Genomic DNA, 12519 nt, shown 5'->3' on the forward strand with positions numbered 1-12519 from the left:
ATGATGATGGCGTCCACAGAGCAACAGTCTCTCCTGGACCTGACAGCAGAGAAAGAGACTCGGGAGAAACTGTCACTCTGGGACCGTCGCACCGACGCCATGGCGCCCCTGACAGAGAGACAGATGGACTCCATCCTGGACATGCGAGCTGCCGCTGAAACGCTCCCTATCCCCGCAGAGGTGAGCAGACACCATCGCTGTAGCTAATGTTGCTATGCTAATAGATTGCTAGCTGGCTATGCTGGGTTGACAGCTGCGAAGATGCCTTCCAGTCACCTATGAGTGGTTTCATTTCCCAGCTAACTAACCAAGCTTATAGTGAATCAAACTAGCTGTATCTAGCCTCACAACGCAACAGTCATTAAGCTATCTAGCTAGGTCAATAATAAAGCTATAGCTATGCACTGACTGTGCCACGTCGTTCATTTAGGTAAGTATGCTAGCTTTTAAGCTAGACATTAGCCAGAGGTTGTCAATGTCCACTTGTCTGATGATAACAAGTGAAGACACCTGATTCTTGCAAGCTAACTGTATAGCCAATGAATGACAGGTCCCTGTGAATTGATGTTGACTGTATGTATGATCAGATCATACACAGCATATTGCTAACTACTCACTCACTCTACTAGGCACAGGTGTAGCCTAATAGATGGCTATGCCTGTGTCAATCTCATTGGAATCATTGGCATTTTAATCTGGAAACCTGAGTTGAAGCTACGTTAAGCATAACATATCTAAACAACTGTATGACATTTTTTGGGAATAATGCCATGTGATCAGATTCAACCTTCTTTTTGCGTTTCACATTCAGTTGCCCATTGAGGACTTGTGCAGCCTGTCGTCACGCTCTTTACGGTCCCCGTTCACAACAACCGTACCAGCCTCCACTGAGGATGTCCTGTTCAAGGGCTTTCAGATGCTCGATCTGGAGAGTGACAGAATAGAGACTGCACAACAGGTATCAGCTCTACTGTTCTACTAGCCCCTGAGACTATACTCACTCACTCACTCACTCACACTCACACTCACACACACACACTAGGCCTATCATTACTTGACTCAAAGTGCCATCTTTTGTTCATGTCATTCGAGTGCTGCATGCCTTTAGTATGTCTTTATTTGGACAGGTGTTTACTGGGTCTGTTTGCTCTACAGTTTTTCTCCTGGTTTTCTAAGCTACAAACACAGATTGATCAGGATGAAGGAGCGAAGCACAGGTGAGTTTTCAACGCTTTCCCTTCTCTGATAGTCACAGTTGTGTATATTATGTCCTAAACAAAAGAGGAAATGATTGACAGATGGCTACTGAAACAATGTTATTTTCCTTCCAGGAAAACCAGAGACCATCTACATTGTTTTCAGGAACAATGTGATGCCATTCTGACCGATGTTAATGCAGCCCTTCAGCACCTGGACTCTTTACAGAAGCAGTACCTGTTTGTGTCCAACAAGACAGGAACCCTACATGAGGCCTGTGAACAACTCCTCAAAGAACAGGTTGGTGGGCTCTCACCTATGACTCTCTTGTTGGAAAAAGCGATTCATAATGTTAACTGATGGAACTAATAGCATGTGTTAAAACCATAGTTACAGTGTAAACGTTCAGTTTTCTCTTTAACAGGCAGAGCTTGTGGACTTGGCTGAGAGCATACAGCAGAAGCTTTCATACTTCAATGAGCTTGAAACCATAAACACGGTAGGCTGGATTTGTTATTAAACTCTTTGTCCATCCTCATTTGGATTTAAGTATTCTCGAAATTTCTCCAGAATGTCTCAAGCAAACCTTCTAAACAGTTCATTGTCTTTCTGTCTTTCTAGAAATTGAACTCACCCACCCTGTCTGTAAACAGTGAAGGATTTATACCAATGCTTTCAAAGTTGGATGACTGTATAGAGTATGTTTCTTCCAACGTGAGTACATTTCCAGCCGCTTATCACAATTGCGTCAATGGGTATTGTACTGTACAACATTAGTGTGCGTTATCATATTCCTTTCAGACTTACATGTTTCTTACTGTTGTCCCTTTTTCCCTTATGTCTTTACCACAGCCTAACTTTAAGGACTACCCAGTTTATCTGGCCAAGTTTAAACAATGTCTTTCCAAAGCTATGCACTTCATGAAGAGCTACACTGTGAATACCATGCAGAATCTCACCAGCCAGTTAACAAAAAGGGTATGAAGAAAACAAATCCCTCAAGACATGTGTGACCTCCATTGACTCTTATCTCTGTCTGTTATTTGTCTGATTGGATCTGTTTTTGTGATGTTTGTTTTCAGGATCCATTGGGCCTGGCTAATGCAGATAATGCCTTCACACTGTACTATGTAAAGTTCAGAGCAGCTGCACCCAAAGTCAGAGTGAGTTGACATTGCACCCGCTGAATCTCTAAGAGAAACATTCTAGATGAATAATCTATTAATTCATTCTTTAAACATTTATTTTTGTTTTAGACTCTGATTGAACAGATTGAGCAACGGGCAGAGAAAATTCCAGAGTAAGTATTAGGCCTAGTCTCAGAGATTCTGGAATTGCATTACCCGGTTTTATGCTTGCTTTGTTTAACTCTCACCCACAATGTGTTGTGCCAGGTACCACCAGCTCCTAGAGGAGATCCACCAGTGCTACCTGGACCAAAGAGAGCAGCTCCTCGGACCCAGCATCACCTCCACCATCACAGACCTGACCAGCCAAAACAACAGGGACCACTGTGCATTGGTAAGACAACCAACTTGTCTTTCCTCACTGGGTTCCATTCACATGTGGTCTTAAGATTGTCTGCTCATTGTCTGTTATTGCTTTTTACATAATCTAATAATACTGCAGAAACTGGACCTGTAAACTCAGTGCTACATGAATTGATTGCGAGTCCCTCTTCTCAGGTTCGCAGTGGTTGTGCCTTCATGGTTCACGTCTGTCAAGATGAGCACCAGCTCTACAACGAGTTTTTCTCCAAACCCACACCTAAACTAGAGTAAGTAGAACCATTCCACAAAGCTAATATGAGAGATTAAACTACACTGTTTGTTTAGGAGGCAGGTGGCATTCACACAAATGGCTATTTCCTGGTTGGTATTCTTAGTTGACGTTTGCTCATGCTTCCATTGTTGTATTGCTGTCTTCATTATTCATTAACAGACAAAGCAATATAGCAGCTGCTATAAAAATATAAAAATATATAATATAAAAAAAATATAAAAAAATATTTGACCTTCACAGAAACCACTGTTACAGTGAATATCATCTTTCTGTTTAACAGAGCAGGACACAAATGTTGCCTTTGAAAAGGATGTATTATTGTGACTGCAAGTAATGGATCTAATGTGAGTTTTTTTCCCCTCCCTGTCAGTGAGCTGCTGGAAAAGTTGTGTCTGTCTCTGTATGACGTCATCCTGCCTTTCATCATACATGTCAACCACCTGGAGACTCTGTCTGAGCTTTGTGGGATCCTTAAGAACGAGATGCTGGATGACCACGTCCACAATAACGGTACTGCCACTCGCAGTCAATGGGAATTCATTAATCCTGACCATTCAATTGAAAACCCACCTTTGGCAAAATGTACGTAATCATACCAGAGAGCAATATACATCTGACCATACAAGAACAAGGAAAGTAAAGAAATTGAATGCATTTACGCAGGTGGAATCAAGTACGGTAAATGTATTTAACCTGGTGGAATCAAGGTGTATGACCTCAGACCTTTTTATTGTATGTCTGTGTAGCCAGTCAGCTCGGGGCCTTTGATGCATTGGTGAAGCAGATGTTGGAGGATGTCCAAGAGAGGCTGGTCTACAGGACACACATCTACATCCAGACTGACATTATTGGCTACAATCCCGCCCCTGGTGATTTGGCCTATCCAGAAAAACTGGAAATGATGGAGGTGTGTGCGTCTCACAGGGCTGACTGACTTCATTCCAAACAAAATCACTGTCTGAAATGATTAGGTAGCATAACGACAACAGAGATTGTCAACGTCTTTCTTATTGGATGACAGAAAATCGCCCAGAGCCTGAAGGAAGAACAGGTGAAGCTGATGTCACAGGAGTCACATTCATTCTCTGACGTGCAGCTTGAAGATCCAGAGGGTAGAAGACTCAGTAATGCAAGTCAGTATTTTCAACAGTGGAACAACATCACACACATTGCTTCAAATGTCTATTGTGTACTACACAATGCATGAGAATGATCCACTCATAAAACATTGTATATCTTACTGTAATATATGTATTCCCTCCCCTGGGTAACACACAGGCAGTGTAGACTCATCCCGCTTGCAGTCATCCATCTCTCCTGCAGACCTCCATGGTATGTGGTACCCCACTGTCAGACGGACATTGGTCTGCTTATCCAAGCTCTACAGGTGCATAGACGTGAGTACTACTTATCTGCCATTTGGCGTGCTTCCTTCTCCAATATGAGATGGTAAATATTATAAGAACTTGGAAGAGGACAAAACTACCAAGTCTTATGATTCAGTATGTTCATCCATTCTAAGATAAGAGAAGTGTTTGACTGTTTCTTTGCGCGCGCTCTCTCTCCCACATTCTGTGTTGATGAATGTGATTTCCTGGTCCTCCAGAGAGCAGTCTTCCAGGGCTTATCTCAGGAAGCCCTATCAGCCTGCATCCAGTCCCTGCTTAAAGCCTCTGATGTCATCGTAAAAAACAAGGTTGGCTCAGCTTTCTGCAGGCACGAAACAATGCATTAAGAGATTTAACTGCGCTGAATGTGTCCTAGACACACTAGGCTTTATATTTTTGCCATTTCCTTTTGTATCTGCTTCAATGAGAAAGTGCCCGATTTGTTTTGTCTAGGAACACATTGAACTCTGCGTTTTTGGATTATGTAGCTAGTGCTATGTTTTAATCGTTTGCAGACCCAGGTAGATGGGCAGCTGTTTCTGATCAAACACCTGCTGATCATGCGGGAACAGATTGCACCCTTCCACACTGACTTTGCCATTAAAGAAATCTCTCTGGACCTGAAGAAAACCAGAGGTGAGTTTAGTGTTTTAGTTTAGTTTTAGCTCCACAAAGCCTATTATTAAATTATCAAGATCAGTGAGAGGTTCCATTTGTACCCATGACATGCACACAATTCAATAGTATTAGTGGAAATAACAAGATTAATATAGAACAATTATAAACTTTATAGTTTTAATTTATGTAAAGGTCATGTCTTAACTGTAACTCTAGAGGGCACTGTAATCCCTCTCAAGCAGGATATAATCTCTGTTCAATTTAGATGCTGCTTTCAAAATCCTCAACCCCAAGGCTGTTCCGAAATTCTTCAGACTTAACAGTCACAACGCTATCCTGGAATTTCTGTTAGAGGTAGTTTTTAATAATATCAAATGTATTATTTATGAATAACTGCCGAGTGGACACGTCTACCCAACCACTTAAGGATAAACACTCACTCTTTCTACGTACCTCAGGGAACGCCAGAGATCAAGGAGCACTATATTGACTCTAAGAAGGACGTGGACCGCCACCTGAAGTTCAGCTGTGAGCAATTCATCCAGCAGCAGACACAGATCTTTGTGGGGAATCTGGAGGAGTTTCTCACCAAGGTAACTTAACAGTCAGTGTCAGTAAGACAGGAACCAGACATAGCCTCCGGCTCAGACTGCATAACCTGACCGTGGGCTTTTTTCTTCACTCCTTTCTAATGGAAACTGTTGCTTGGTTATTCTCTGATCACTCACGGTCACGGTCAAGTTGTGCGCTAATGAGATGATGAGGCTTTTCAAATATGAAGCTTGTTTAGTGTGATGTTTTTGTTTCCCTCTCTCTGTGACTCTACGCCATGTCAATTATGCCGTGTGTCCTTTCACCAGTCCTTTTATTTATCCATGTATCAGACAGCTACCAGCTGAACCTTGATGTCAGGTTGTCTCTTTATTAAGCATAATCAAAGTCAAAAGTCACTATCACTGGGAAATTTGTATTGGGCTTACACCCCACAGCAGCCAACAAAGAGCAACAGACAATACAGAATGTTAACACACAAACAGAAGGCAGCCCTGATTAAGACAAGAGTGGAAATAAAACGATAAGCAAGATATGTTCACATTTATCTGGTGCAGTTTAAAAGTTTAACAGAAACGGGAATAAAATATTTTTAAAATCTATTTAATCTAGTGCGGGGGACTCTGAACCTCCTCCCAGAGGGCAGCAGTTCATACTCTGCATGTAGGACATGGGAGGGATAATGAACACTTGTTGTCACTGTGTTTTTTCAGGTATCAGCGCTGAAAACCATGGCTATCCAGGGAGGCCCCACGTACAACCTCTCTCAGCAGCCTTGGGCCCAGCCAGGTGAGAATTGTCTACAAAAACCGTTGCATAATTTTCCACTTTCAGTCCAGTTTAACCTCTAAATAATGTGTTTGAAAGAAATGAATACAGAAAAAATGTTGGCTTTGTGGCTCTCCCCTTTTAGCCAAGATCAACGATGTAGTGATGGCTACCTACAGGGTGATGAAGAGCAAGCTACCAGGCACCCTGCAGAGCATGTCCTTGTACCTGGCGAACAGAGACACAGAGTACATCCTCTTCAAGCCTGTTCGGGTGGGTGTCAGACATTCTCCTCTCCCAAACCCTGTTTAAACCTGATAATGACCTTTTGTATTCATCCGCAAGACAAGAATGCAACCTTTTCAGTATGATGATAGTTTGCACAATTAACTCTTCACCCTCATTCACTCTAAAAGCGACATAATTGTGTTCTCTGCATTAATGCTAAGTGCTAGTATAAGCGTAAAAAATTACATTGTTGACATGGAAACAAGATGCATAAGGAATGCGACCTAGACCAGATGGAAATGTATTGTATCTTTCCCTCCAGCATTTTGAGTAACACAAGGTTGTTTCTACAGAACAACATCCAGCAGGTGTTCCAGAGACTTCACGCCTTGCTGCAGGAGGAATACAATGGAGAAGACCTTCAAATCATCGCATGCCCCTCTATGGAACAGGTGAGGTCGACTGGCAAACACAATCATAGCCCAAGGCATCCTATCCAGGTTTATACACACAGCAGAGATGGCTGTTTGATCTCAAGGTGTTTTGTTCAGTGCAGGAGCAGTCATATCTTAGTGGAGATTTATAGGTGAAAGTGTGCCTTTTTCTCCCCCCTCTCATAGATTAACCTGCAGCTGTCTGTGAATAAGTAGCTTGCTGGACTGGTCAGCGGAAGGTGTTCAGCTCTCTCTGGACAGAACAGCAGGGTGGCAGTGTCACTCACCCCAGCCTTGACCAGGAGCTCTCAGTGGAGTGGCAGGACCACAGGACTGTGCTAGTCTATGGCCAATTGGACAGACTGGGGAAGACAGGAGAGGCACCAAGATCCTACCTTACACAAGATACCCCAACACTGACATAACAGCTCCAAGCAGGCTGAGGGCCAGTTAGCCATTCAGTCAGTAGGAATAGGGAAATGGGAGAATATTTCTTTTGGAACTGATCTTGATCAACATGTTTGACTAAAATCAAAGGTGGTTTGGGGTTAGGCTTGCTTTTCTGTGGAAGAGATCCACATGGACTAGGGTTATTATATCAACTGCTTGCGTATCTCTTAACATCATTCAAATGTTCGGAGTAAAAATGAGTTTGCACGTGGGTGTAGAGGGAACTAGGGTAAATCATATTGAAAGGCTTAGAAGAGGACATTCCGACCAGGCTAATAGGGCCGCTAAGGGTAGTTCATTAAACAGGTGGCTAATAGGCATGGATTGCCGACACTCCTATGATCCGATTTTATTTCCCGTAATGGATATAGAAGGAAGAAGAAGAAAAAAACATGCTGCACAATATCTAATTAACTCTCAGCCTTTTCTCTACATGTAGATCTCCATGACAGCCTGTTCTGCAGGGCTCTCAGGTTTAACATGGTCCCCATTTTATCTCTGGAACCTTCTAACTGTTTTACTGTATGCCACTGTTTTCCAAAGGATACTTCCATATGCTCTTCATAAGATGTTATGTCAACTTCTTGCATATAATGTAAAAAGACCTTGAGAAGTTATGTTTTATACCTTTTCTTTTCTATTTCGGATGCTTTAGGAACTTCTACACCACAAAACCTGTATTTCATGGATGTTTGACTTCAGCAGTTTTGCACTGTACATGAATAGAGAAGTGGTCTACTCAGAGACTAGACTTAATATATCCATTCCATACTTAAAGGTATGGGTATATTTGCCTATTTGCTATTCCCACAAAAGTCAATGATGTAATGTAAATGTATTAACTGCTGCATTTTCTTTGGCATCCTCTGTATATAATTATGTGTATAGTACAACTATTTATGAACATTCTGATTAAAAAAGGATGATGGATATCTGCTGTCCTCGTCTCATTTAACACACACGTGTTTCAGTATCGTCTCATTATGCAATTTTAATTGCAAATCCTTTTAACACCCAAAAATCTGAAAAAGTATTTGTGTGCAATGTATGGCACTTGATGAATAATGAAAACCCAAGGGCATTAAATGTCTCTGATGGCAATGTGCACTCTCTTCTTGGTCTTCTTGGCTGACCGGTGCTTGTCCAGTGGTGTCTTCAGTCTCTCCATCTGTGAAATGAGGCTGTACTGGGGCTTGACCTTGACTGGACTCAGAGCCTGTTGGTAGGTGAGGTACGACTGCATCCTCTGAAGCAGGGAGTAGATCTCTGCCCTCTTCAGCTGGAGGTATCTCTGGACCATGTCTGGCCCTGGTAGCATCGGGCTTGCAGTGTGCTCCAGTTGATAAAGCAAGTGAAAATGTCAGTACACACCGAAGTTTGTGCTATTTGTTTGTATTTGTGATTAATCTATATGACTTTGACCATAGTGCTGTAGCTGTATTGAAACTGCAATGGACTATGTGATAGTAACTCACCTTGAGTTTGGCCCCTACGTTGAAGCGCACACTGCTCTTGTGAGAGGTGAAGGTGAGGTAGATAGAGCTCTGGGTTTCGATGCGGATGGAGATCTTAGGACTCAGCGCTAAACAGACAGGCTGGAAAGGAGGAGCATGGACGTGAGGCTCCTGGGCCAGCCAGCTCCAGTGCCGCCTCAAAGCCCCTGTATCACTGCAACATGTGCCTCCTAGCTGGGTCAGGTTTAACCTGCAAGATTAAGGGCCGGTTTCACAGACAAGGCTTCAGACTAATCCAAGACTAAAAAACATCGACAATGAAGATTTTACATTGAAAGTGTGATTTAGTCCAGGACTAGGCTAGCCTTGTCTGTGAAACCGGCCCAAAGTTTCACAGTTCCACAGTCAGAAACTCAGTTTCCCAGGCAACATACAGTTACAGTATCATGTAGAACATCAAGATTACAGACATGTCATGTTCCTATGTATGGTAGTTATGCATGTATGTAGACAATGCAATGCAATCAAGTAAAAAAACAAGACCATTTTCATTTGTTAACATACTGCACATACTGTACCAAATAAGGCCATTTGGATGGTAGCAGGTAGCCTGACCCGTGGATGAGAAGATGGCCTGAATGCTTGGTAGGAGATCTTTGTCCTCCAGTATCACATAAGTGAAATCAGCAACACTCACAGCGGATATAAGTATAGCAAGCCTCCCTGATGTATAGCTTAAGAATCATTAAGGCAAACAATCCAATGTGATACTAATCAATCAGTAATTTTAAAAAATGAATGAAAAAGTTCAGAGATAGACATTAATAATACATACAAAATATTCTCAAGGATACAAAACCTGCCCAGTTCCATCTGGCAATATTGTGATGAGTTTTTGACCACTCTCGTAGAGCTTGATAAGTGGCTGCTTTTTCTGTACAAAAATTCATTAACATGTGAACTGACATTCCCTGCATACCCATTGATCTCAGTATGTTGAGTAAGCATACTCGTAAGTGTCATCCAACTCGTAAGTGTCCTTCCAGAGACGACAGTTGGTCATTAAGAGTTCAGTGTGCACTGTGTACAGTACCTTGTGTCCTTGTGTCCATGTTCGCCCATCAAGGGCGAGAGTGTCTGGAGAGTCCATGATTTCCATCTCTTGGGGTCTGGTGTCCTCTTCAGCTGTCCAGACTTCATTTGAGAGTCGATAACAGATTGTGTTACGCAAGTTCCCTCTAGGTCCTGCCATTGTGAAAGCGTCAAATCAATGAGGAGGAAGAGATCAATAATGTGCACTTCTCCTACTTCAGATGTTTCTCACTAAAATATGGTTTCCACTTATGAGCATCGGCGGATCAAAAGCATTGTTCAGCCCCCCCAAAACGTGTAACATGTTATGTACAAAGAGTTATGTATTATTGTAACCTAGAGATTGAATTGAAACTTTGTCTATTTGAAAACCGACCTGCACTTTGTATCCTTTGAAACTCCCATTCTTCCAACCTGAAGTGAGTCATGGGGAGAGAGGGAGCATTAGAAGTTCAAGTGAAGATTTAAAGAACTTCCTTATAAGTACCCACCAGTAAATTAGAGTGTCTTGGATCAAGAACAATTCAGCTCTACATCAATCATAGCCAACCCTGGTCCTGACCTTTGCTCAGCCCGCTCCTTCGCAGCCTCCTCATACAAGGGTGGGTGAGGGCCTACATTAATCTTTACGCTCCCCTGGATGGCAGCGAAAGACGCCTCATCCTCCTCCAGCAGGAACTCCGCCATCCTCCAGGCCATCACACAACAGAACAACTGACAGCCAAAACAGTCACATCCATGAGTAACAGGCATATTCAAATATCCCCGCTGTTTTACATGATTATCGAAACTGGATTTTGGTGACGTTGAGCTTCTTGCAATGTAAGTGACAGCTACTGTAGGCACAGTGGCACACCAATGACTTTTAAGGAAATGTCAGAATATCAAGCCATGATGGATCTTATTTCCTTGGTAATGTTTACTGGAGTGGTCTAGTTCCTTTGATACTGTGACTGAGTGTGTAGAGTAAGGATATGAACGGTTCTCAGCTTCACCACAGGGGTCTGTTTGTGAAGTTGCTTCTTAGTGGTCTTTTAAGATGTGTGAGTGCATGACAAGTTTGAGAGGCACGTACCTCCTCTGGGTCAGTATTGTTCACTAGCTGGCCTCTGGTCACAGGGGATTTCCTGGGTTGCTGGCAGTACTCACAGGTAATGGAGTCCAACTTACTCTCAAGCAGCTCCCCTGATGAGTCTGAGCTTGATGCCCCTGTGATCTAAAATAATATCATTCAGTGCTGTTGAGAACATACAGTACAGTGCACTAAAGCTGTTGCTTTCAGCCAGCATTATGCAAGTGGACAATGCTGCATGGTGAGGATGGAATTTACCACTGTTATACATACAGTATGTTGCTTTCATTTAGCACATTTGAAATGCAGTATCGTAACAATAATTGCACGTTTACAATTAATTCAACGAAATGCTGTACTTTGTGTGACATGCAATTATAAGTGTACAGGTACAGTATGATGGAATAGTGATGGTTGAGATAAGTAAGCCATAATGTACTTAAAGGGGTAGTTAGGGATAACCAAATATGTGATTTTGTATTGTGGGTGAACTATCTTTTTAGTGTCCACAGAGAGATTAATTCATTGAGTACAAACAATCATGAAGTGCAAAAACAAAGAAAGAAAAAAAGCCTCACCATGTCAGAATTACTTGGGTTAGGTGACTGTTTAGTTTCTAATTGGAAAGCGGGGGTAGTTTGGGGACAGGGATTATTGCTAAGTAGTATATCCAACACTTCATTATCTAAGGACATATCCCTCTCAAGGTCCTCATTCTTAGGAACATTCTGAGGAGAAATTACAGACAATTGATCAATCATCAAAAGCTCACACAAGCTTAATTCATCATGAATCATTGTATAAATGATATGTCAGTATTGTTGTATGTACTGTATGTTATAATACATATTGTCCATTAGATGGGTTTGTTGTCCATTAGATGGGTAGCAGAAAGAAAATAAATCCTCCAGATTAGAATTTTGGGCACTTCTCAGAGGTGATGCCAAATCATTTGATCACACAATGGTCTTCATTGCATTTAAGCACAAACATGTTCCCGTTTACCTCTGAGTCAAGGGCTGTATCCAGACCCTGCTGGGATGTCTCTGACCTCTCTGCAGGTTTTGAAACGACCTCCTCTGATTGAATATAGACTGCAAAGAAAGGAGTCAGGACATAAAAGCGCACGTAAGCAGCCATACCCAGAGACGACACTGCTTGAGGAGAAGAGTCTGTAAAGTGACAATGTTCCCCCCTCTCTTGCCTTGACAGCTTGGCTCATGTCCCCTCTGGTCCACCCACTCCCAGTCAGTCTGGGTCCTGGTGCTCATGGTTGAGATGACTCTGCCATCGAATGCGTGGATTTCCACAGGAGAGCTGCCCCTATGGGAGGATATGGAACATTCAAGTGAATCAAAGTCATATTAATAACATTGCAATGGTTCAGCATTATTCTCTTGAGTCGTCCCTGTATCTCTCTTTAAAGGCGTCTTAAAGGCGTATCTGGATTATAGCACACACGATATATTACATTATTACATAAT

At 42.3% G+C, this 12519-nt stretch overlaps 1 protein-coding gene across 1 annotated transcript; it reads left to right on the forward strand.

Annotated features, from left to right (window-relative positions):
* cog3 (component of oligomeric golgi complex 3) lies at positions 1-8306 on the forward strand (the record flags this gene model as incomplete). Its single annotated transcript, XM_080535458.1, has 23 exons — positions 1-180; positions 812-958; positions 1156-1217; positions 1332-1497; positions 1622-1696; positions 1819-1911; positions 2050-2175; positions 2280-2360; positions 2454-2497; positions 2592-2718; positions 2883-2974; positions 3350-3489; positions 3726-3886; positions 4001-4112; positions 4258-4376; positions 4586-4675; positions 4883-5003; positions 5251-5339; positions 5444-5578; positions 6251-6326; positions 6451-6578; positions 6887-6985; positions 7154-8306. 23 exons carry the CDS (start codon positions 1-3, stop codon positions 7181-7183), a joined length of 2493 nt encoding a protein of 830 aa, XP_080391584.1. The 3' UTR covers positions 7184-8306.
* Positions 8307-12519: the final 4213 nt, after the last annotated feature.

This window comes from Nansenia antarctica (genome assembly GCF_963989245.1).
Source record: "Nansenia antarctica genome assembly, chromosome: 7".
Taxonomy (NCBI): Eukaryota; Metazoa; Chordata; class Actinopteri; order Argentiniformes; family Microstomatidae; genus Nansenia; species Nansenia antarctica.